The following is a 25,399-nucleotide window of genomic DNA, read 5'->3' as shown; positions in this document are numbered from 1 at the left end:
TGGGCTAAAATGATGGTATACACGGAGGTTGTGGCCAATTAGAGAGAAAGATTTTGCACAGAAGCAGTCAGAAGTCAGAATTTGCTTCTTGTGAGTTTGGAAAAACCTCTGAAACAGAATCCAGAACCGGGGGGCACGAACACTTTCCCCCGAAAGGCCGACTAATTCTTCTAGAATTACAAGCTCTTTAAAAGGAGGGTGACTTATCTGACCTATTACACAGCAGGGGAAATTTTAAACCTACCCTAGACATTGTTGAACAGTTAAAGGGCCGGTTCACCAAAGTCACAGCCCGGTTTTGACTGTGCACAGTTTCATTTTATTTGCTAAAAACCAGTTCAGATGTTGTTTTTAACGAAAATGCCTCTGGTAATTTGCATGAACTGGCCCTTTAAAACGAACATGTCGGAAAGAGCTGAAGATTTCTGTGCTTACTGTAAGTTTAACTTGCATTTTCAAGAACATTCACCACGTCAGCAGCAGGTATCTGACGAAAGGTCGATATCAGCTTGATAAGTGGGCGTAACGCTGAGCGATATCAGGACACTGCTTCACAAACACATCCACAAGTCGAGGACAACAGTTTCAGCAGTAAACTGTGAGCACGCGTTCGCCCGGAGGCAAGTCAACAACACCCGGCTGTTAGAGCTCCTCAGTATCAACAGGAACCTCCTCCTCCTCCAGGAAGCTATTAACAGGTTATGTGATCATGCATGTTCACAAGACACACACACACACACACACACAAGGGTTAACGTGTGCACTATAAAACAAGGCCTGCTGCACTTAATGAGATCGAAGTGGAAGTGAAGGTGGAAATTGGTCGTTAAACGTTTGCTTGTGACTTTCTCTCCTGCTTTTATACACACACACACACACACACACATGCTGACAGACAGCTGAGTTTGTTTGTGTGTTGTTGTGCTTCCACTGGTATGGAAACAGTCCGAGGCCTTCAGGACACATTTCTGCACCGTGAGGTCATTTTGGCTCATTCACATTTCTTCACGGAGTCACTTCGGGTTCAGTGAAGTGTTACGAGGACGATCCACATGCCGTCTTAGACGTGAGAAATTCATGGCGTTCAGCGCATTTAAAAAATTTAAATGCGTCTCATTCTTCTGAGCACTTTAAGGACTTTTCGCTCATGTTAAAGACGAGTTCGATGTCGGAAACAGTCGCTGACAAAACAACCTGTGATGCAGTCAAAAGCTCGAGTCAGTGAAGCTCGAGTCAAGCGCAATTCTAAAACCATCATGCAGTCATTTCTCTTTGCCAGAATACTTGCAAAAAAAACGCTATAAAGAAAATCATCTGACTCTAAACAAATGAGCTACTTCAGTTTGTTTAGTTTTGTTCTACACAAGTGAAGAGTTTAGTGTCTTATAACACGTAACAGCAAAACACGAGTACTTGAAATGGAAATCAACTCATTTTATGTGATTTCAAATAAACTCATATATATATAGCTATTTAAATTTCTATAAAATATTCTTAATATAAACCAACTGTGTAGATAGTTCTTTCTTTAGAAATGAATGTTTCTGTTTTTGTGCTTGACCCTTTTTCACCCTTCATATTTTTATTTTGTCCAACAGAACTGGTCCCATCTCTCAGCAGGACGCGTCGCTTTATGTAACTGTGAGGGAGGAAAAAAAGCAGGAGGAGGAAAGCCAGAGAGGAAGCTCAGGATGTGGCGAGGAGGGCAAACAACAGCCAGCGGAGAGCTCCCCCTTTATGTGGCTTTTTTACTGCTTCCTCCTGACCCGGCCGCATCGTTCACCACATCTCCGCCGCTGGAAAAACACAAACAGCTAAAGTCTCCGCGCTGAGCGACAGCGAGTCAAAACTCTTCACAGCCGCTGGTGGAGACGAGAGGCACCGTGACACGTATCGCACCAACGAGCTTCACCACACGACACGGCCGCATGGAAGCCAGCAAAACAAAACGACACATGGTTAGTTAGGGTCACATACTGAGTCAAACCTTTAGATAATAAACTACACTGTTACCCTGACTGAGCTGAAAATTATAAGCTTGATTTACCAAGTCAAACTACTGAGAAACTAAGGAAATCTTGACACTGAGTCATAATGTTGCCATAAGAATATTTCATGAGATAAATCCAATTACAATCTCTTAATTCTTATTGACATATAACATTCTGACATAGCATCATATTTAGAATTCCTGTTGAATCTCAAATGTTGATGTAATTTTCTGGTTCATATGCAAAAACTAGTTAAATTTTCCCTTTTTCCTGCCAGCACTGAAATTCCTTACACTGACCTGCATATGTGTGTAAGAGTGTTGGGGTGTCTGGACAGAGATACTGACAAAACTAATAACATTAGTGCAACACAATATTTTATTTATTCATATAAAATAGATTTATATTTGAGGCAATATGCACTTAGTTTTAAAGCGAGATGGCATTATTTAAGGGTGCACAAGATTACAATGAAAAATGTTACTGCGGAAGCAACTGACTGCTAAAACATGTGCTGATACACAAACGTACATATGTAAACACACACACACACACACACACACACACACACACACACAGGTCATACAGCAGACAAGTGGCGTCTGTTTTCATAGCTGCAGCTGTCTCGATTGGATATAACACACACACACGCACACGCGCACACGCACACAGACATACAGACACACACACACAGTGGAATGTCCCAGCCAGACTCTGCTTGGCTGTACAGCTGGATATCCTTAAGAGGTGAAGAAAGACATGAAGAAAATATGTTGCTATAACACACACACACACACACACACACACACACACACACAAAAACGATCCCAGCCCAAATCCTGATTAACCCACTGACCCCTGAGAGAGACCACCGGGGTGGACATTTAGAAACACACAGACACACATACATAAGCAGACACACACACACACTCGTGTCGAGCAGCCTTGGGGTTAAGCAACACAGCTCGGTGTGTGTGTGTGTGTGTGTGTGTGTGTGTGTGTGCTGCAGTCTGAGGGAGGGTGAGCTCGTCCTCAAGTGAAATGAACAGGTGATCCATCCGTCTCCTCGCTCCCCGTCCTTCGCCTCCCTCCTGAAGACTGCACCTCCTTCAGAATGTGGGACTGGTGGAGGAGGCACTCCTTCAGCTTGTCCTCAGTCAGGGTGAGGCGCTCCTCCAGCACTGAGACAGTCTGTGTGTTGGAGGAGGTGGGGCGGGAGGGGGGGTAGAATCGTTTTAACGCAGTGATAGAATAGTTACAGAAGCAGAAAAGCAGAAGAGCAGAGATCAGTGCCTGGAAATCAGCCCTGTCGCCGCTAAAGAGAGTGAAGAGGCGTCTTCTTACGACACATCACAGTGTTTTTTCATAAAGATTTGGGCCTTCATTTTTTCATTTCTCATGAATAATCATCATCTTCTCAAAGATGGGAAACCCCAAATAGTTACAGTCATCCACTTTCTCAAATACAAAATAAAACTGGTGTCATCGTTCATTTACTGGAGATCCTTTCTGGGATAAATGCAAAGCAAACTCTAACTGGCTTAATCATTTTTTGATGGCTTTTCATTTACAAGCACACATCTTGTGTTGTTGATGAATATATAAGACATGAAATGGGAAAAAATTATGACAGAGCATTTGCACTTTTTAGGTACATGTCAAACTCAATGCTACGATAGCTGATTTGCACTGCTGCTCTGTAAACAAGATACTTTGAATTGTTTACTCATTCATCATTTTTTCAACTCAGTTCATGATTTGCTGTCCGCCTCTAAAGCAAAAGAATAAAAAGAAAGAACCCAGAGTTACTAAATTATCACTAAAAATAAAATATATAAAACAGAAACCCTCCCGTCACAAGGAAGCTAGATCATTAGCCTACTGTGTCTCTCACTGTTCATCTACTACAGTCACCTGTTCAAACAGGTGCAGGGGGGGGGCAGGTAACCTACCTGGACTGGCATCTGTGTTTGTTTTTTATGTCTTTATTTGACTTGGCCTCAGCTGCTGTGGGTTTGAGGGAGGGGATTAATAACCAGCTCCAACCAGCTTTCTCATTAAGAAAAATATATTGCCGTAGAACACGTATGTCAAAGTCAAGGCCCGCGGTCCGGATGCGGCACGCAAATGATTTATATGCGGCCCCCCGGATGATATTTGATTAGTATTAGAACTGGCCACAGCCGCCCGCTGGTGTTTTGAACGCACCAATACTACATTCCCCACAATGCAACGGTAGCCCGCGAACTCACTGCAGCGCGGCAAACGGGCCTCGGCTTCATTATTGATCAGCAGCCAGAACAGATAACTAACTTTCAGTTACCCACTCCCCAAAAAGGAAAGTATTGTTTTGTCTGTGTCCTATAGATTTTTGTATTTTTATTTATTTTATTTATTTAGATTTATTTTTCAGTTGAACTCAACTTGCCTGTTGAAACGTGTTTACACTTGAAATTACTGACAGAGCCATAAAAAAATATTAGATTGTTCATTTAATCATTAAATAATATACATTGTGTTAGATCTTAGTTTAATAGGCTATGTGCAATCATTAAAATATGTTTTAATAAACATTGAACCAGTCCGGCCCTCGGCTGGTAGCAAATCTGTTTCTTTGGCCCTCGGTGTATTTTGACTTTGACATCCCTGCCGTAGATTACTGCAGTATATTGGAATCGAGACGTTTCGACTGGTAAATGCGACCTGACACTGGGAGGATTATGAACTTTCAACAGTAACCTGCCGGCCCGCCTCACACACCTTCATATCTATTTCTTTTGAAAGTGTTTCCGGAGACGTCGCACCCCGACACCGTCTGAAGCTGACGGTCTGGTTTAACTGACCTGCGTGAGAATATCCAGCTGCTGAACAATGTGCCGCAGGGTAGACTCCAGACATGATGGATGGCCGGAGAGAACTTCTAGTGGGTGCGTCTGTCCTCTCTCCTCTTCCTCTCTCCTTCCTCTTCCTCCTCTGCTGGCCTCAGTCTGGCTCCTGGCAGTCGCACCTGCCCTACCGGCACTCTCGTCTCCTATCCATCCTTCCCCTCTCGAACCGCCCGTGTGATGCGGGCGCAAACCGTTGGAGTGGTGACCGTTGTCGGCGGCCGGCGTGGGCGTCAAGTGTGTCCGACCGTTTAAGAGCTGGAGATGAAAGCAAAAGAGAAAGAAAGGCTAGTCCTCGGCTGATTGGTTTTCAGTGCGTTGTGCTCTCTATTTGCAGGTGTTTTCTTTGACATAAGTGCCGTGCTCAGGTCCGCCATGAATTCTGCCCTCATCAAATGCTTTGTATTCCAGAAGAAACCCTAAATCAAATCGCCATAAAAACAATGGGCTATCAAAATAAAAGCCCGTTAAAGGTGTTGAACCTGCTTCAACAGGACACAAACAGTGTGAGAGGACGACATTTCAAACAGCTCGAATGTAGAAAACGTTGATTCTTTGGAGCTTTTGAAATGATTGACAGCTGAAGTTGAAGGGACTGATGTGGGAACTGAAGCTGGAGCACCTAAAGGAGACGGAGAGACTCCTACAGTCAAAATGCTGAATGTGATTTAAGTTTTAGCTGAAGCACAAGTGCTGAAAGGAGCTGAAGAGTCACTCTGGGATTAAGTTCTAGGAGTCTGACATGCAAGTTGAAGTGTAAGTGCTAAAATGAGCCGAAGTATCAGCTGAAGTAACTGCTGAAAAGAAAAGAGTGTCTGAGAGGACTTGAAGTGTCTGTTAATCTAATCTCCTTAAACAGACAAATGCACATGAATGCTGAGAAGATTTTCAGTTTGTAGTATTGACCAACCAGGTTTGAGCGGGCTTTGGTTGCATGCAGGCCGTTTGGAGAGCAAAATGGTCCGACGGGCCAAAATGCAATCTGAGAACCTATCCGCTATCGTGATGACAATTTATCTGCATTCATGTGTTTGTAGAGATCAGCTCAAATGTCAAGTTGTTGTAGAGTTTGAAAGTAAAGTTGCTAATCGGACTGTAAACAATGACCGGCGCATGGAAGAGGAAGTCTTGGCCCGGATATCCGTTATCCAGATATCCGCTGGCTACAGCGGAAGCCCTGAAACATTGGCTGCTTCCCCCAAAGGCTAAATTGTGTCAGACGATAGCTGATGGGTTCAGCGATCGGTTGATGCACAGAGTTGAAGTGTCAGCTGAAAAGTAGATGTTCAAAAGAGTTAAAGTGAAGGCTGAATTGAGATTTCAGTTGAAGCGTGAGCACTGGATGGAGCTGACCTTTTGAATTGAAGTGTAAGTTCGAGACGGAGCTGAAGCGTCAGCTGAAATGAAAGCACTGGAGGGAGTTTTACTCGTTAATAATAATACTGGAAACACACCATAAAAGGAAATATGTAGCCTGCTTTATTGCCCTGTTTGTACAGAAATCAAAGCTGGAGGAAGAATAAAACATAGAAGTATAAATTAGCCTGGCTAATATGCAATAGTGATACATAATGTTAGGATTAGCCAACATCCTTCCTGTCTCATTGTTCTGTCAGTGCAGTAGGCCTTGAGCCTGTTTAAACTTGGCAGACTGAAGGTTGTGGATGACTCACGCTGCTGGATTACTGACAGAACAGCAGACTCTGTGACTGACGGAGTAACTTTAGACAAGTTCACAAGATTATTTGCACTCAGAGGCAGGGCGACCCACAGTCACAGAGAAAAACAGAATCGAAATCGACCTCATTTTTATGTGCTTTAGTCTTGGTGAGAGCGCTCATGACAAAATGATTTTCCTTTTCACGGGGAGAGAAAAACACATGGCGACGGAGACCGAGCAAAGAGAGAGAACATAATGTTCAGTTCAACCAGCGACACATTTTCCTCGTTCATCATCTATCTGGGCAGAGAACTGAGCATGACTTCACATCTAAACAGTTTCACACATGCACAACGGTAGCTTTGCAGTGCAGGCACAGTGTTCGACTGGTGGCTGCAGAGAAGCTCAAACCCAACTCTCTACTTCAAGACTTCTGCTCCTGCTTTGACTGACCTGACTGACAGTTTCCAACTAGCCAAAATCAAACCAAACACATCTAAAAGTTTCACAAACTGAATCCAAGTGTACGTTTTTATTGTTAAACTGATACAGTATGGGTAGAGGAGATCTTACCAAAGCCATGTAAGTCACCAGCATTGTTTTTTGTTCAACTTTGACTACAGACTGCAAGTAACAATCATTTATTCTGTCTCTGATCAACAATTTAATTGCTTGGACTTAGACTGGAGCCATCATAATTTCCAGAGGCCAACAGTGATTGCTCTTCAGATTGCTCGTTTTGTCCGACCAAAAACCCAAAAATATTTCATTCAGAATCATTAAAAGAGAGAAAAGCAACAAATCGTCACATTTGAGAAGCTGGACCCTGCAAATGTTTCTCATTTGGGTTTGATAAATGACTTTATTTATCAGTTACAAAATTAGCACAGAGTGATTTTGCAACCCAAGCTATCTGCATTTGCTTCAGCACTCACACACTCTCAAACAGCACAAACCATGACACTACATGACAGCTGTACTCAGATCAGTGTCTAGACTCATAAAGAGCTCCAAGTGAAGCAAAGTTGGGCTTTTGCCCAAAATAATAGCAGGGTCTTCTGTGAAAGGTGGAAGAAGAGGACAGGTGGTGTATGGAGTGCATGAAGAGGAGCAGAAGGGAAGGAATAAATGAGGGATGTGTCAGGAGGATGGAGGAGGAAGGAAGAGGAGGGTGAAGAGGAGGAGGGTGTCACACATTCCTGGCCTAATGCACGGAGCAATCGATTCCGGTTTGCTTCCTGCACACTGTCTTCACTTCAAAGAGAGCATGGAGGGAGGCGGGAGAGGAAGGAGGGATGGAGGGAGGAGAGGAGGAGTGTATGAGTGTGTGTAAAGAAAGGAGGAGGGAGGGTTAGTCTGAACTCCTGAGTGGAGGTGAACAAAGCCGTCAGTGTGTGTGGATGGCGAGTCTCTCGCTATCTATACTCATTTCTCTCTTTATTTCCTCCCCCCTTTGTCCCTCCAACCCCCTCATCCTTGGCCACATCTGGCCCACATCTGCTCAGCTCATTTACGCTCACCAGATGCAGACCTCCATCCCTCTGTGCCCCTCCTCTGCCAGGAAGTTTGGATGCAATCAAACATTTAACAGGCAGGGCACCCCGGCTGGCCTCAGCGCTAAATCAATGCACACACACAAGCATATTCGAACACATAAAAACACGCACGCTGTGGGTTATCTGAAACCAATGAGTCCTGCAGAAGCAGCAGCAGCAGCAGCAGCAGAGAAAAGGGTAAATATAGAGAATTCTGCAACAAACTGTAATGCAAAAGTGCAACAGGAGATTAATAATACTTTCATGGCCAATCTAGCTACAGCATGACATCTAAAACAAGAACATCATAATTATAAGGGTCATTTCTGAGATAAAATCATCTCTGCTGAACTCTGTAGAATGTCAGGGATAATGGCTCGCTGCAACCACGGTCAGTAGCGGCGCGAGCGTGGAGACGGCGTCCTGCAAGCCAGGGTTTTTTTGTGCGACGGGAGATGAGTGGGTGGTTAGGCCAGGGTGGCAGAGCACAGCAGAGCAGAAACGAGCCGCTGTGATAATAAGGGGACATTGGGTGACATGACAGTGCCCCTGTGATGATGGTTAGGCAGCGATGTCCACATTGTCTCTATGTGGCGTTGGGAACGAAGGGCAGTTGTATATTCTGTGGGATATAGAGGATCGGTGCAGAATGCTTGATGAAATGTCACGTCATGAGGATTCAAAATAATGGGCATGCTTTGTGTAGCAAGTCGAGTAAATGTTTCACAGTGCACACTGATTGGAAATTCTAACTGCAATAGTTTTTATCAAGTTTCTCTCTTGGTTTGAGAGTTGCTGCATGGCTCCTAATGAGATGCAGAGTGAGCGCTGCTAATTGACGACTGTCAGTGATATTGTCCATAATGTCACACGACTGCATCAGATTTACCTAACGTGGCAATGTCATCAGAGGAGCAGCCTTTTTTCTTAATGTTAAAACATTAACAGTAGCTGTGATGTTTACGATCAAAAGGACTCTCAAGAGGAAACGGATCAAAAATAGCCTCCCCTCCACTTCTGAATCAAATCACAGATGTCTGATCAAAAACATGATTAGCATGAGCACCAGAATTAGCTGCGCTCTCTCTTTTGGCAGGAACCTCGGATACTGTGACCCTTACATAAAAAAGCTGTTTGATCTTAATTGAAGGGCCTCTCTGATGTTGCGCCTCCCCTCGCTATCACCCCCCCTCCCGCCCTGTACCTCCTCCTCCCCTGCACCTCCTCCTCCCCTGCAGCCACATACTCATCTTCAACAAACTGCCCGATGTTTATCATTTTGCACTGAAAATCCACCTCATGAGCAATGAACTTCCATGCTGATAACTTAAACTACACTTCATTTTTCCACCTATAATCACACCTATAATCACTCTGTCAGATGTCGATGTAATTTAAAAAATGACTGAAAATGGAGTACATCCTAATCTCGAAATGAAACTCTGCTCCAATCTGCACTCTCAACATCCTGCATATACTCAACAGCACAGATGCAACATTTTATCAGCGGATGTGACTCTTCTGCGCCACACTCCTTGCTGCAGGTCAGGCTTTTTAAGTGACAGTAAATGGCTAAAATCTAAATTGCAAATATAAGTCAGCAGGGTGAGCACACCTCATAAGGTGGTCTGTCATGCTGGTCAGAGCGTCGTGCCCACTGGAGAGGACACAGATGGGCTTTCAAGCATCATGATGTTTAGTATTCGCACAGAGCTGCCTGCCCTCCTGATGCCAAACACTGCCTCTGTTTACATGCTGACCATAATGTGACAAACATCATAAGCGCTGCTTAAGGTGAGAGCGTGACTGCACAATTCCTATAAAGTGACACTTCTGAAGTAATCTAAGTGGCATGAGGTTAATGGATGCATTCGAATGGAAATGTTGAATAAAATAACCTTTTGAAAGAACAACTGTTCAAGGTTGAAATTGCGTAAAAGGTGACATAAAGGTAAAAGTCTAGCCAGACACATGCGGAGGCAAGCGATGACGAACGGTAACCACCGCAGAAACTTTCAGGTGTTTGTTAGTGTAACTTTAATATCATCAGCAGGAAAAACTCAGGGGGAATAGCTGTGCTGGATAACAAAATGGGAATCATGTGGTCCACAATAAATGAAGGTAAGGTTACATCACTATCCATGGGCTAATGAGAATTATTTCAATTTTAAATGTTTTTTGGTAAATCACCCATTAATGTATCAGGTGAAAGGTACAAATTATAAATATATATACAAATTGAGCATTTTTTCCATAAATCCATGGTTTAGGGCTACACTTTCCCCCATAATGACAGAACTTTTTATTTTTATTTTATTGAAAATTAAAAAGGAAAATCTCTTATTAACACATTTGCTTTCTGAGGCCTCTGTGTGCATCTGCTGGAGTTTCATCACATTAATTTCTATGAGTTCAAGCCTAGTTGGTGAGGTTCTGGCAGCTTTGGTTTTTAAATCTCTCTTTCTAGCATGTTTTTGGTACAAAATATACATGCAGTATTCTGGTCTTTACAGAGGTATGCCACGCAATTTTTACAGACTTCCTTATTGTTGACAAACCATCCCATGCTCATGTTTGCTGATGAAAAACATGAATGCACAAACTCACACAGGCAGAAATACACATGCACAACTCTTTTCATCTCTTCACAGTCCAATTAGCGATATTTGTGAGCTCTGTCAGAAGAGTAGCGTGAGTGCCTCAAACAATCAGCCAATCAAACATGTCTGCGGGTGGTTCACGCTGCCGCTCGCTGCGGTGCACACAGGAAATGGACTATTAGCAACTGTCAGGCTCCATCTGTTAAGACAGCGGTAAATAAACCGCTGCTTTACTTCCTCCTGAGCCCTTTATCCAGCATGTCGTGATGACACTGCAGCATGGCTTTATCTGAGAGGCTGCGAACAGTGAGAGAGGAATGAGAGTGAGCTAAAACAAAAGAATCCACCTCTTTAAGTCAGTGAATCTCAATTCAACTCAAAAAGAGGTCCGCGTTGGTGATTAAGCTCTGTGTGTGAGCGCTATTTTTACCAAGAATCTGATGCTGGCCACTTTTCATCATCTACGTTTGATATGCTGGATATGATTCAGTTTGATTGATCGCTTACTCATCCCGTTATGTAATGTCTTGGACTAAATAATAACAAAATCATTAACAGAAGTTGTTGTTGAGCTGAAAACGGCCTAATTAGAACAAACTGGACTCTGCCTCTGAAACTTTTTATTTGTCTAACTCTAATGTGACCCCGTGAAGTCACCTCGCCACTCCTTTCCTGCATTAGACCCTTGGTGTGGTACTGAATGTGGTCCTGTGATGGTAAGGGATCCTGGTCACAGGATGCCATGTAATGTCGTTAATAAAGCGGGCTCCATGGAGGGAGGAAATCCTCGTTAAGAATCAAAGGAGGCATTAACTGGCCCCGACCCTCCGCCTTGGTTTCACTTTTCTATTTTTTCAGACCAACACACACTCGCACACGCACGCAAGCAAATGGTTTCCCTCTGGAAACCAACACAAACAGCTAGCTAGCAAACATTAATGGTACACGCACATACTGGGCTGCCACCCCTACCAAAAGCCACACACATACACAAACAATTGTTCACTCATCAACTGCCACCACACACCCAAACACAACTCACACAGCTGGAGTCACTCTCCAGAATCCTTCCCTTGATTATTAACAGCCCTACTCTTCTCCACATGCAGTCACATAGAGGCAACCCTCTTGAACCCTGTGAAACTCTAAGCCCAGACCAAAAATGGCACTGCATTGAAAAGAGGGGCTGCGCTGGTGTGGGCGCATTGTTTCAGGTACCAGTGCAACCAAGAAATACGATGGAGGGTGGCCAGTTTGACTTACGCTTCCATGAGTGCACAAGCTTATCAGACACCAAACCCGGTTCTTTAATTACTTGATCATGTCAACAATTATTTGATCCTCTGCTGGGTCCTCAGAAGAGAGGGGTGTTCCGAACAACTAATCTGCCTGATGATTAAAGAGAAGTTTAAACTTAGAATAGACGACTAGTCTAACGACATTATGGGAAGGATCCCTTTCTATTAAAAAGTGAGGTCCTCTTTGTTTAACCAGAAACAGCTGCTATATCACACACGCCAAAGCCACCAGACTCCATTTACAGAAACAGTGATTTAATCATCGTAAACACACTCCTTTCAAACTCGAGAGAAACAAAATTAAGCTCACCAAAACTTTCTTAGTTGGCCTTTTCACTGTTCCAACAATGACCACCAACTCTGGTTTGGTAAAAATAAACCCTTAATTCACGGAATCGGGAGAGGAGTGAGAGAGAGCAGACAGACATTAGAGAAGCAGTGAGGGAAACCAGCGTGTAGAGCCGGAATATTTTAGCTTCTATCTCTGGAATAATCTTTAAATATGTCGGACTTCAACTGATTTTCCAAATAAGGAGGTAACAGTAATGACTGGATAACATAAACCCAGCGTGCATTCTGAACACATTATTCTGTAATTTTAATATGTACATGAATTAATTAACAACAATGAGATTTAATTGACTAGTGCTGACAATAGAGCGTAGCAACATGTCATCCAGACGACTAATCGTGCACATACGGACAACCTGTGTTTTCTTGCTAGAAACTTCCACAGCGTGTTTAAAAGTGACCCCAACTTTTCCTCGTAGGTACCCCTCCATCCCCCTTATTTGCTCCAGCTCCTTAACCTAAGAAGTCACATTGCATGTCCCAAAAATGAGCTGATGAGTCAGTTTGCCAAGGCCTCTGCCTTGAGGGCGGTGGGGCCCACATTGCTGTCAGAGAACACAGAAAATAAGAAATAATAACAGTACAATATACCGTCACGTCTTTCTATAACAGCCATTCAATCCAATTCATGCCTTTTAGTGTTCATTACGTGTTTATGTAATATTATTATGTTGATGTTTTAAGCACTACAAACTGCATTACAGATGTGGAACAAAAACTAAAATAATCCCTTCATCCCTTAACATTCAGTAACTTTCTAGAGTTAGAAAATCCCACCTCACATATACAAACTGCTGTACGATGAGTTTGCAGCATCTGATATGCTTCAAACTAATGGATTTATTAATCAAACCAACCTTCCTGGATCACATTTCATTGTCTCATCAGGACATTCAATGCAGTCTCTTACATTTATTGAATGCAGGACTGTTTTCGGTTTGAATGCATACTTAATCATGTTAGAACTAGCATTAGTAGTATTTGCAGTAATAGCAGCAGGAGGGACTGTAGTGTTAGTACTAGCAGTACTAATATCAGCAGCAGCAGCACTAGAACAGAAACGCACACAACATCCTCCACACCTGACTTCTAACCTTTAACAGGAAGTCAGGTGGAAGGTGGACCTGGCAAGAGATCTAAACCATCTGAAGGCTTAATTTCCTGTCGGCAAGACACCACATCAGAGGATTCGTTTTCCATTCATTACACATAACTGTCATGTACCCAGGTGGACCATCCACACCCACACCACGCCATTGTTGCTCTTCAAACAAAACACACACACACACAGTTAAGGGTGCTGTCAGTCACATATGGACAAACTGTACCGACACACCAAAACATACGCAGACGAAGAAAACGCTCACATGAGCACAGATAGAAGTCATTTAACTAGAATTTAGCTGGAGCCGCTGATCTGATCCAACAGGATCTCTGTCAGAGGTCCGGCAACGTTGATGTTTTTAAAAAGGCTGAGCTGAAAGACAAGCAGGAAGCCGAGAGGAGTTTCATGTGGCTTTGAGGAAGTGGATACATCCTCTTTATTTCTCACCCTCCCTCCCTCGTTCTCTCTCCCCTATCTGTCTGTCTCTGACATCCGCACAGCAGCCACCCACACACCAAGACGAAAATATCCTGCTCGGTGGCGAATTGCCATGAAATACACTGTGTTTTCTGACCACATCACACGCACACACACACATGAATGGGGACAGTAAACACCTCCACCACAGGCAAAAAAAACCGAAAAGAAAAACAGCACCGTCCGGCCTCGGTTCGATGGAGGTTGATCTGGGTATGTCTCTCATTGATGTACACACAATACACACTGAAACACACACTGAACTCTCTTCTCTCTCAGAATAACACAGCTGCATGCATAATAACACACACTGTAAAACTGCAACAATAAAATCATGCAAACACAGCAGCCTGAAATTGTACTCACACACACCTTTGTGGAAGCACATAAGACACACCCATGTCACTAATCAAATAAAGAATACAGTGTGTGTCTTACACGCATATTACAAGGACACACACAATAAAGCAATTCTCATGAGGACAAACAATAATTGTGCCATAAACACAAAGTCTATTGAATGAATGCAGCGTTGCAGCCATTCATTCATAACAAACTCCCTCTGAGGCTTTATGTAACAAGGCTCCTTGTTGGCTCTGCTGTCGTACCACAGCGTCAGCATTTATTTGATAAGCTATGCATAATTGCCAGTTCTGGACAGAAAGCGTGGATTCAATCCCGATGGCAGACAAGACGTATTCCTAAAAATGTGTGAACATCGGCAGATGAGAGACAGAAGAAGAGAGCGGGGAGAGGATTATATCATTATATAATGGATAAATAATTATGTATAACACGTATTCTACAGCTGAACAATAAATAATTCCAGTATTGATTAAATGAATTGTCGCCTTCAGGCTGTGAACATGCATGACTTGCACAATTCCATGGCAATCAGTTCGTTTGTATACACACTAGAGATGTCCTGAGCCAATCCTAAGTACCAGTTTTGGGCAGATTTGGGGTGTAGTTTAAAAATAAAGTAAATCAAAAAAATATTATTTTCTGTGCTTCACTGTGTTTTGTCCGTCTCAGCCTGCTGGTGCTGCAGTGCTGCTCTCCTTGATGACAGCCTGGCTCGACACAGTGAGCTCTTCACTGAAAATGAAAGTGTGTGAACGTGGAAAAATGCTCGATCGCACCGTCGATTGACTCTGTTCTGACACCTAAGTTGGCAAAATTCGCTACAGGCTCAGATGATAATGAATGTGTCATTTCTCCTTTCTCTTCCTCATTAGCAAAGAGTGTTACATTCAGGAAGCAGCTTCTCACGTTCAGCAGGCGCCGACCAGCACTTTAACTGGTTTGACGTTTTATTCTCTGAGTAACTTGATGATGGGCCAAAATGAAACCCTGGGAGATGAGATAAAAGAAGCATCAGTCCGTAACACTGCTCTTCCTCTTTCCCAAAAAGATCTATCTTTGTTGGGATCCATTCTATAATGCAGAATAACAATCTGAGCGTCAGTAGGAGAAACAAACACTCTCAGTGGACGTACACTGATTGGTGGAAAACCATGGAGGGATTACACTGCAGCCTGTTTTGTGGCTGCCGGCTGCAGCAATCTTGCTTGATACTGAATCAAATTAAAAATGTTTGCCCCCATTGATCACTTGCACACAAAAACATGGGAAAATAGGATCCAAAATCAGATAGTATGTGATCGGACTTCTAACTTCTTAAAGTATGTATGTTTTAGAAGAAATAATCATTTTGTGCCAATTTTGTGTTTTTGTAGTTCCAGCAACTCCAGTAGACTGATACAGTCTCTCAATGTCAATTTCAAGAGTCACATTCTCTCAATTAAACTTTCATCCATGTCATATTAATAACATAATCCTATTAACTTTATAGTTTTGAATCAGGACCTTCAGTATTCAAGGATCAAGTAGCGTGTGAAAATTAAGATACAGATTTCTTACTTCTGTGCGTCAGATACATACCATGCTATGATAAGGTTTTATGGTTTTGCAGTAATGTATAACGTGCCTCATAAAAGGTAAAGCAATTGTAGTGCATTGTTTTGTACTCCAAAATAATGTATCAGCTGTGGCTACAGGAAAAATACAATGGGCACGGATGTAGCGCGACACATCTGGCGCCGCATGCATGCAGCAGAGCGTATCCATTATAATCAACGGAAGCTGCTGCACTGACCAGGGAAGTCAGGTGGGCATCACGCTGCTCACCTATATTTTCATGCAGCTGGTCTATTTTTAGAACTGTATAAAAAACGAGTGGAATCTGTTAAAATACCTCATTGAGCCAGAGGCAATGCAACCGAGCATTTCACATTAAAATAAATCAACCAAATCAATGTGTGCGTGTGGAGCCAACGCTGTTAATGAATTCAGTACCAGTTAATATATCCTACGCATCCAAGCCCTGCATAGCCAACTGCGTTATTTCTTGGCAAATCTCAGTGTGCACACAGTGAAGCTGGCACACACATGCTCACCGACAAGTGCTTGCTCATGAGGGAAGTGTTGGGTCTCTGTACATTAGCTAGACCTGCGCTTTGGCTCTATATAAATAAAATTGAATAGAAAATTGAAAATGAAATGCTACAAAGATGGAGTCAGTCAGTATGGGAGGTAAAAACCCACTCCGGCCTGCCTTAGTGACGTATTTCCATGTATTTCTAGTGTTAATGGGTGCTGCTTATGAATGAAGTCCAATCTCTGTGATACCTTCGAATGCCAAGGAGATGCAGAACTGAACTGTAATCCATCTCCACTTTTTTTATTGGTAGTCCATCAAGATATAAGATAGTGGGTCCAGAAAGTGAGAAATACAGACACAGAGAGAAACAAAAATGACAGTCTGAGAGGGTGGAGAAATAACGCAACTAAAAAAGAATTAAAAAGAGCAGAAATGCTGTACATCAACGTGAAGATGAACTCAGCACTCTGACCCACTTCTGCAGGATGAATGAGTGAGCATCTGTCGCCGAATCCCACCAAGAATGAAGATGACTCATCGCCCAGCACTGCTTTGCTCAAAGAGAGAAAGAGGCAGAGAGAGGTAATGTAGAGACGGAGAGAGAGAGAGGTGAAGCATCAGCCCTCTAATCAGTCTTATACCATACCCAAGAGCAAGATGTTGGTTATTATCAGAGGAAATGATGGATGTGTGGATAGGTGGAACCCTCTATAAAAGAAATCAGCAAAGGATGCTTCTCATAGAGTAAGAAATGCATTGCATCGACACACATCTCATTCACAACTTCAGATCTTAACAGACCCATCAGGATCTTTAAAGCTGCACTGACCCACAGAGAATCAGAAACATGACACCAAATAAATGCTAATGTTGCTCTGTGTCTGCTGGATGTGTAAATAGGCAACGCCTTGCTGACATGTTCTCTATATCAGTGTTATAATATTTCAATATTGCCCTCAAGTGACAACAGAACACGTGATCACCTTCAAAGCCTCCAGAAGTAAATGACTCAAAACATCCTCAGGGATGCTATTAATATATTCTAATGCCTATCAATACCTTTATAGATCCTGAAAAGAGCCTACAAGGACTCTAATCAATATTTTAAACAAGGTAGCATTAAAAAAAAAAAAAATTTGTGGGCGAGAGGAGACCTGAAGGCCCATATTTTACAACTGACTAACACACTATCTTCAAAAACAAGTCTTTTCTTGTGCACAATCCTTTCACAATGCGTTTCTAATCACTAGTTCAGTGTAACAGATGGTGGCCGAAAGCCTCCAGAGAGACATGCCTGTACAAACATTTACAATTCACAAATATTAAATATTGCATAAACGTCATTTGGAAGATATGGCATCAGCAGTTTCAGATAATGTATAAAGGTTTTCAGTCCTTTGTGGCTTAATGGATAGAACACAGCACTTACACTGATAAGGTTACAGGTACCCACTCATGCTAAAAATGGATGCAGTGCTGACAATAGAGGGCTGTGTTTGAAAGCATCCTTGAAAAAAGATTGCTCAGTGTTCATTAATATGGTCAAGCACTTGCAGTGTTGGTGTGGCAACTTTGTGGAAGGCTTTGTGGGCCGTGAAGTGGATTGTTTTGGGACCACGAGACGGCTATTCAACAATCTCTTCATTTCTCGCTGCTGGTCTGAAGACGGCTTAAATCTATCCCCTCTGTGAGGAATGAGTCACACTGGAGCACAAGTCGTGATCTGGACCGCTGCCTGCTGAAAAGCCCTCATTATCACAAACAACAACAAACTAATGTTGGCCATGAATGGACTGTAAACCCTTGATTAGTTCAATTCAAGACATGATCTAAAGGAAAAGGTTTGGTGGAGAGTTTCACAACGGCTCGCTTCGGTGGCAGTGGTTAGATGCAGCCATTTGGTAAAATAATGTTTAAATCATAAACACATGGGAGTTAAAGTAATGATTTTAAAAAGAACAACCACTGATAAAACAATTGCGATTGCACACAGCGCAGCTCGCAACTGAAATAAGATCAGAACTGACAGACCATATGTGCAAGTGAATCTGTAATCAGATCTCAGTTACGGTCAGCCAGGTGTTAATGCAAGTAGTCCAGCTCGCCTGGCTTCATGAAAAAGTGTCTGTCTATGATCTGGTGTCCCTGTGCCCAGTTTTAAGAGGACACTCTCCTCCATCCGCTTACATAATAACATCATGCCAAAGATGAGTCATCGTCATGGGACTCAGAGGTTAAGCTTCCTGCAGCACCCATGGAAAGCAGCAATGCTTTCATTTAGGGATGCACCAAAAAACATATGCGGATACAAGGACTCAGAAACACATACACCGACACCAACACATATTTCACTGCTCTGCTCCTTTACACTATGTGTGTAAGGAAAATTACCTTTCATAGCCAGGGTCTTATTTGCATAGATCTGACTTTAGGTTATAATAGTTCATTAACTCACTACCATGCAGAGCCACTGGTAGCATTATAGAGCAATGCAATGCAACAAAACAATTCCTGCTACATACATCAAATCCCCTGATATTAGACTGGTACTGAGCATGTTTATCAGTAAAGAAAGACTATATGACATGTCTTGGCACAGTATCACACTATTAGAGTGGGCTTTCTGGCACGCGGAAAACACGGAACAACAAAATGGGATGCCTTCAACGGGTTTAAAACAACAATTAAAACAATTCACAGTTCAACCATATTATCCAGACCACTTTTTTTGGAAGTGACAACAAAGGTGAAGATGAAGATAAGGGTTGGGCGGTGTGACGGCATATACGTGCAAAGGTGCAGTTAACAAGTTTCCATTTTGAAAGAAAGTTAGTGTTTTTGTTTGTATGAAAGTTCCAAATTAAAGAAGAAGATAATCAAACGTGATGAACTATGGTACAGTTTGGATGAATGAATTTACAGCGGTGTACAGTTACTTCACCATGATATATAATTACATATACTGTGATAAAAGACTTTGGCCACAACACCAACTCCTAACGTCCACTATAATTATTCTTTGCACCACAAAACTGCAAGCACACAACTACAGAAAGAACGTCAAAGAACTACAAAGCAGATCTGCAAAATGAAGTTTGGTTGTACAGTCAACCAAACGGTGCACAGCTGTAATCTTCACCGCAAATCTTGTCAATGGTTTGAGCTGAATCACATGAATGGTGTGTCTGTATGCATGTGTGTTTCAGTGCTCAGAACAGGTCATTCATGTAACAGTGAGGTTAGGCAGGCAGGCGGGCTGTGGCTGAAACAAACAAGCATGTGTGGCAGTGTGCTCTTTGCTATAATGCATGACAGCAGGAAGCTATTAACATGGCATTACCAGACCAACAAGGGGCAGGAAATTAAATTTGGCTGCCTCTGAGAAGGTTATGTCCCAGCCCTCCCTCATGGTGGGTAATTGATTATTATGGCTTTCCACAGCTTCTGTGCACCTATATATTTCCCCTCAAAGAGTCCATGCTTTCTACATTTTAGACTCGTCCCCCAGCCTTGAGAGGCGTTTGTTTTTCTCTCTTACAGGAAATAAAATAATTTTAAAGTTTCAGCATGCTTGACTAACCTGGACAAACATTTGGAAAATGGGTCAAATAGTGTGACAAGTGAAATAAACTTGGGAGTTATGTTGTTTGCTCTGGATATGCCAAAGAAGACTGAAGAGACAGTTACAGCAGTCAAACTTACGAACCCTTACTTATACGACCTTACTGCCTATACGACCTTCCCGTGCCACAAGATGACATCACATGTTTTGAAACATGATGACTGAAACCATTAGCAACAAATTGAATCTAAGTTGGAGCGTTGGCCATGTGTGGCTTTCACTGTGCTTCTCCAACATAATGGGGGAAAAAAAAAAAAGAGTGTTTCCTGTTTCAACTAAGTGCACTGAACGTGAGTTTTCAGGCTGGGCTTAACTTTAAAATACAGGTATATCAATGATATTGTAAACTCTTGTATCACTTAGTTTAGTTTGTGAAAATTGAAATGTTGAACATGTAATATGCATTTCAAGAGCAACAAAATAACTCTCAAATATCATTTTACCACAATCATGTGGCTCCAACGAAGGGCAGACATATTTTACAGCAGCTCTCTCTAACTGACAATGACTACATTATCACTATAGTACCTGAGCTTGTTGATCATTACGCCAAATACCACCCAGGTCCTGCCACGATTGCCTTTACACCAAGATAACAGGACAAAGCAAACATAGCCTACACTCACCGGGATTATCACCATGACAACAATTATTTCTTTATCTTATTTTATCTTATCTTACTTAAGATTGAGTGCACAGAGTCAAGGTTACAGCAAGAAAAATCCAGCAGATCAGCAGTGGCAGTTTTAACATATCTGACATTCAGGTGATAACTGTACCTTCACTATGATTATTTATGGCCTCGCTATCATCAAAGAGAGATGGATGAAGAGACTGAGACAAAAAGCAAAGGGAAGGGGGGGGGGCAGGGGAAAGTAAGCCTGGCATTTAACGAGAGTATGGTTGAGGTGGACGAACCGTGTTTTCCTGACTAGGCTGTATTTCACTCTGCAAACACCCACAGAGCAAATACACTCAATGTGTGCACACGCTCACACACACCTGGAACATCAGCGCACACACAAACACACCCACACACAATACCAGCCCTTGTCCTGAGCCACTGTTTAATGTGTTTAACCTCAGCCAGGATTTTTTTATTTGCACACTTCCCATCACCTGTTACACTCGACTGTTGCCATGGCCAAGAGGAACTGCCTCCGCCTTCAATATGTCATTACCTCAGAGTCTGGAGTCCTGTTTAGACTCTGGCAGTGTGGATGCTCTGTGAAACAGGCTCATTTAATGTCAGTTTGTTAGCTGGGAATTTGGCGTAGCCCCCTCTACCCCAAATTATAACCAACACTCTCTTGTTTTAGGCCCTAACATGCCAAACCTTGAAGAAGCAGCCCTGCAAAGGCGTACCAGACGATTTTGTCACATCTTCATTTAAAAGTCACACATGTGCTGCAAAGACTACCCAGCTGATGAGCACATACTGACTACATCTTTCCTGAGCCATCAGAAGTACGACCCCCAGAGCAGAGACCTTTTGGGGAACAATTACACCCTCAGTCCTAGTAGAAATACAGGTCAGGTTCTGGACATCCTGTAAGGTGTTAGGCTGGGCTCAGACTACAGCAGTTTAGGGATGATTTATCCCCAATTCACCTCTTCCAACAATCGGAGGAGAAATCCAGTCAGTTCTGATAGTTCGCCCAGATTATTTGGGAAAATGAGGGGGCTACAAATCCAGCCTTAAACCTCCCGAGCTGCTTGCAGACTCATCGGGGCCTATAATTTCAACCATGTTTGATATTGAGGAGATAAATCAGAATTATTACATCAGTGTTTTCTGAGCAGGACTACAATCACCAATGAGAGAGACAGCGTTGCAAAGCTTACATTAGTCCCAGAGCAGCTGATGGTGTTTCGAAACAACGGGAAACAATGTAGCTGTTGAGGCTAACGTTAGCTACCATGCTACTGTTGACAGGTATTAAAACTGACAGTTAAAAATCTCACCTCCAGTTCTTGCAGAAGTACAGACAACTATCTATTTACACTTCCTTCTCCGTAAAAATCACTTGAGGGGGGGGCGTTCCAGTCTCTGGCACTATAATCTTAATGATATTCAACGTTGGAGATCGGAGAGAAGAACATCTGTGAATTCTTCTTATGTGCATGATGCAACCCCATTTTAAAATCGGTAAGGACTTTAATACTCCTTTAGGCTGAGCCTGGAGAAGAGAAATGTCTGTGCAGTGGAAATGTGGTCGGGGAAATCTCTGAATTGCTTGACAGAACAGCATTCAGGCAACTACAACCGGTTAACATGCTCAATTGATCATCTATCAATGGCTTTGGTTTGTTTGTGTCGCTCTTCGGCCTCCTACAAAAGGTCACTAAGTAATAAAGATTCTGACTTCTCTTTAGCTCAATTTAGTTGTACTGTGAAGTATTGTACTAACCTACGTAATGATTTTGAAAGAGGAAATCTGCTTGTAACTGCTCCTCAGGGAGGTCAGGGGTCAGGGTAAGCAGCAGGACAGCACCCCCTGAAAATAATCAGTGTTTTGCTCAAGGACACTTCTGCAGGATGTCATGGGGACCTGAACGTGAAACATGGCAACCCGAGTTCACTTCCTGGTGGAACGATTTAATCAACGTTGCACATGTGGATAAGATTTAGGATTGACCTTCTTGCCAAAAAGTGAAGTCACAACCCTACAGAGAACAAAGCATGACTTCAGGCACACACATTTAACAGAAGTAAATGAGAACCAACAATTTCGGTCATCAAACCAGACAGCGGAGAACAGGGTTATTTTTTCCGCTTTTCCCTGTAACTTTCGGTTCCCCTCTGTCTTTGGCTGCTCTTTTTTCTTTGTCCATTCTATGAGTCAGTCAGCAACTCTGGTTCCTCTTGTTTCATCACTCCTTCATTTTTCTCCCTCTTTCTTCTACTATACTTCCTCTTTTTACTTCCACTTTTATCTCCATTTCGTGCCGAGCGGCAGTGGCTCTCTTCCCTATATATGCAGGGACGTCTTATATTAACTGCTAATCGTCCACATAGGACGCCTCGGAGAAAAGAGCCTAGACACAAAAATGGGAAGACAGCGTCTGTGATTAATGTCTGTGTTTGGTCATTGTCATCGCAACAAAGCTAAACCATATTTAAAAAGTTGCAAAATCGCTGTGAGCTATGATTCACTGCATCACACTCTAACTTAAGTTTGAGGTTTCACAGAAGCTTCTTGGCATCCTAATGATACTAAAGACTTTATATTCCTCCAGGCACCAGTAACCTTTAGTATCTTTCAGGACCGGTTCATGAAAAAGGAAAACAAAGTCTGAGTTGTCTAACTGTCTTGTGGAAGGAACCAGTATCACTCTAATTCTACATGAGGCATTAGCTAAAGGTAAAGGGCAAACAGGGCAAAAACACTTGTTTTTAATCAACCTGAACAGTGTCAGTGTTGATGGTTTGAGCCTATAGATTTAGTATAGCATTCTTTTAAATGAGCTTTGATTGGATTGACATCAAAAAGTAGAGGCTCCTGAGAAAAGACTCTTGTTCAAGAGGAAATGAGGCTTTTGCTGGGAAGTTCAGTTACTCATATACCAACCAGAGGTTTTTCTTCAGCTTCTTTCCCACCAAAGTCTCAAGTGGAGGCGAATCCTTTCACAGCGAGGAAGTGAATGAGCGTCATTGTGGCTTTGCATGGGATTAGCCCATTTTAAAGCCCCTTAGTAAGATTTACCCACATTATTCACATTTTAATGGACATTCCCACCCACACATACACATGCTGGCTAAAAACAAAATCCATGGCAATGAAATAATGCAGCAGGAGGCTTAATGCAAGGCAAGAAATTTCAAGGTTCGTTGACCTCACTCAAGTGTGAATATTGTGCAGATACAATGAGAGAACTGAAACTACTGAAATGGCAAAAGCACATATAGGTGTTGTACCAGTTAGATTGAGGGAGCATGAGCACATTAAAAAAAACGATTTATCAAGAAAAAAAGCAGATACATAGAACAAATCAGCCAAAATATAGAGGTGAGAGTGAGCCAGGTGCACCAGCAGGGCTCTTCATGGTCATAATGACAGCTTTCAAGAATAACAGACAGCCTTTCCACGGACATATTTCCCATTAAGGTGGGGCAACCTGTTCATGGACAACGGCTTTCCGAAGGGTTTTAAGGTTTTTTAATCGACCCCACCTGCTGCTACAGCATTCCTCTAATGTAGTTATCTGTTCATCAAGCCTCTTTTTTCTGTTATTCTGCACAATATTATTTTATCAGCCGCGCTTGCCAAAGATGTTTGCCTCATTTTTTTTTTTTTTTTTTAGGAAAATTAAAAGCTCATCTTTTCGTCCACACCGAATGGCAGAGATTTCAGGTCACAGTGCGAGCGGCCAAGACTTCCATCTTACTTAAAACAAGATGTTTACGTTTACTAATAGTATGGTGAACGGAAAATATTGAGTCAACGACCACAAGCTGCTTCCCTAAAGCAGAAGCAGCACTAGATGAGCGTGCAATAGTTAATGTTACGGCAATTAAACCTGCAGTGCAGAACTTTTGTCTCCCCCTTTTACCAGTGAGAGTAATTTTACAAACACTGTCTATGCGCTTATGACGGCATAGGCTCCACCACACCTCCACCTACTCTGTTGCTGACGACAGCTCTGGTAAATCAACTACTGCTGGTTGACGAACGTTAAAGAGGTTAAAGTCTGAACAAGACACCTCTCCTCTGCTCTGCTTTCCCCGCCCCATCTTCTCGCTCTGCCAATAGGAAGAGAACCAGGAAGTTTAGATAAGGTAGGGGTGTGGCCAGCTAGAGTCTCTCTTTGGGACCATGCGGCCTGTTCAGGTGAGTTTGCGTGGTAAGACACAGAGTCGGCTTGTTTTTTGATCTTTTTGGTTGTTTTCCTGTTTTGTTTGCTTCTTGAAGGAAATGTTAGGGTTTGTTTTCCTGCTCTGTTTGCTTTTTGAAGGAAATGGTAGGGTTTGCTGCTTCTTGAAGGAAATGTTAGAAGAGGCTGTTAAATCTAGTCTGTGGTTTAGGCCTCCACCTTCAGCACCTTCTAAATTTTCCACCCCCTACCCGAACAAGGGTCTGTATCCAATCCCTACTTTCATCTTTTGACTCTACCTCTTTATTTTCTATCCCCTACCCGAACCATGGTTTGTATTCCCACCCCACTTTTTCTTGGTGCAGTTGGTGAGAGGCAGGGGTAGATGATGGTAGTGTGGCAATCGGCAGTTACATGTGGCATCTAGGCCTGTGGTAGCATTGTAGCAGCTAACAATAGCTAAAGCGGTGAGAGTATGATAGTATCTTAGCAGTTAGTATTGGTAGCTAGCAATTAACATTAACAGTATAGGTGAATCTAGCTTTATTGTCTTCTTCTGTTCCTCTTAGCAGGTAGCGGTTAGCACGTAACATTAGCTAAATGGTAGCATCGGAACT

At 42.6% G+C, this 25,399-nt stretch overlaps 1 protein-coding gene across 2 annotated transcripts in view; it reads right to left on the bottom strand.

The window, feature by feature from the left end:
- Positions 1-2,407: 2,407 nt before the first annotated feature.
- The window catches only part of poc1b (POC1 centriolar protein B), a 47,894-nt gene continuing 24,902 nt past the window's right edge, over positions 2,408-25,399 (bottom strand). For both annotated transcript variants that reach the window (XM_041938533.1, XM_041938534.1), the window contains 2 exons: positions 4,835-5,134; positions 2,408-3,182 (listed from right to left, as the gene is read on the bottom strand). In XM_041938533.1, the coding sequence (XP_041794467.1) occupies positions 3,024-3,182; positions 4,835-5,134 (459 nt within the window). In that variant the 3' untranslated portion in view covers positions 2,408-3,023. The remainder of the gene's footprint in view (positions 3,183-4,834; positions 5,135-25,399) is intronic.

The sequence above is a fragment of the Chelmon rostratus genome, chromosome 6 (assembly GCF_017976325.1).
Source record: "Chelmon rostratus isolate fCheRos1 chromosome 6, fCheRos1.pri, whole genome shotgun sequence".
Classification (NCBI taxonomy): Eukaryota; Metazoa; Chordata; class Actinopteri; order Chaetodontiformes; family Chaetodontidae; genus Chelmon; species Chelmon rostratus.
The sequence above is the reverse complement of the archived record's forward strand: the minus strand, read 5'-3'. Positions and strand labels throughout refer to the sequence as shown.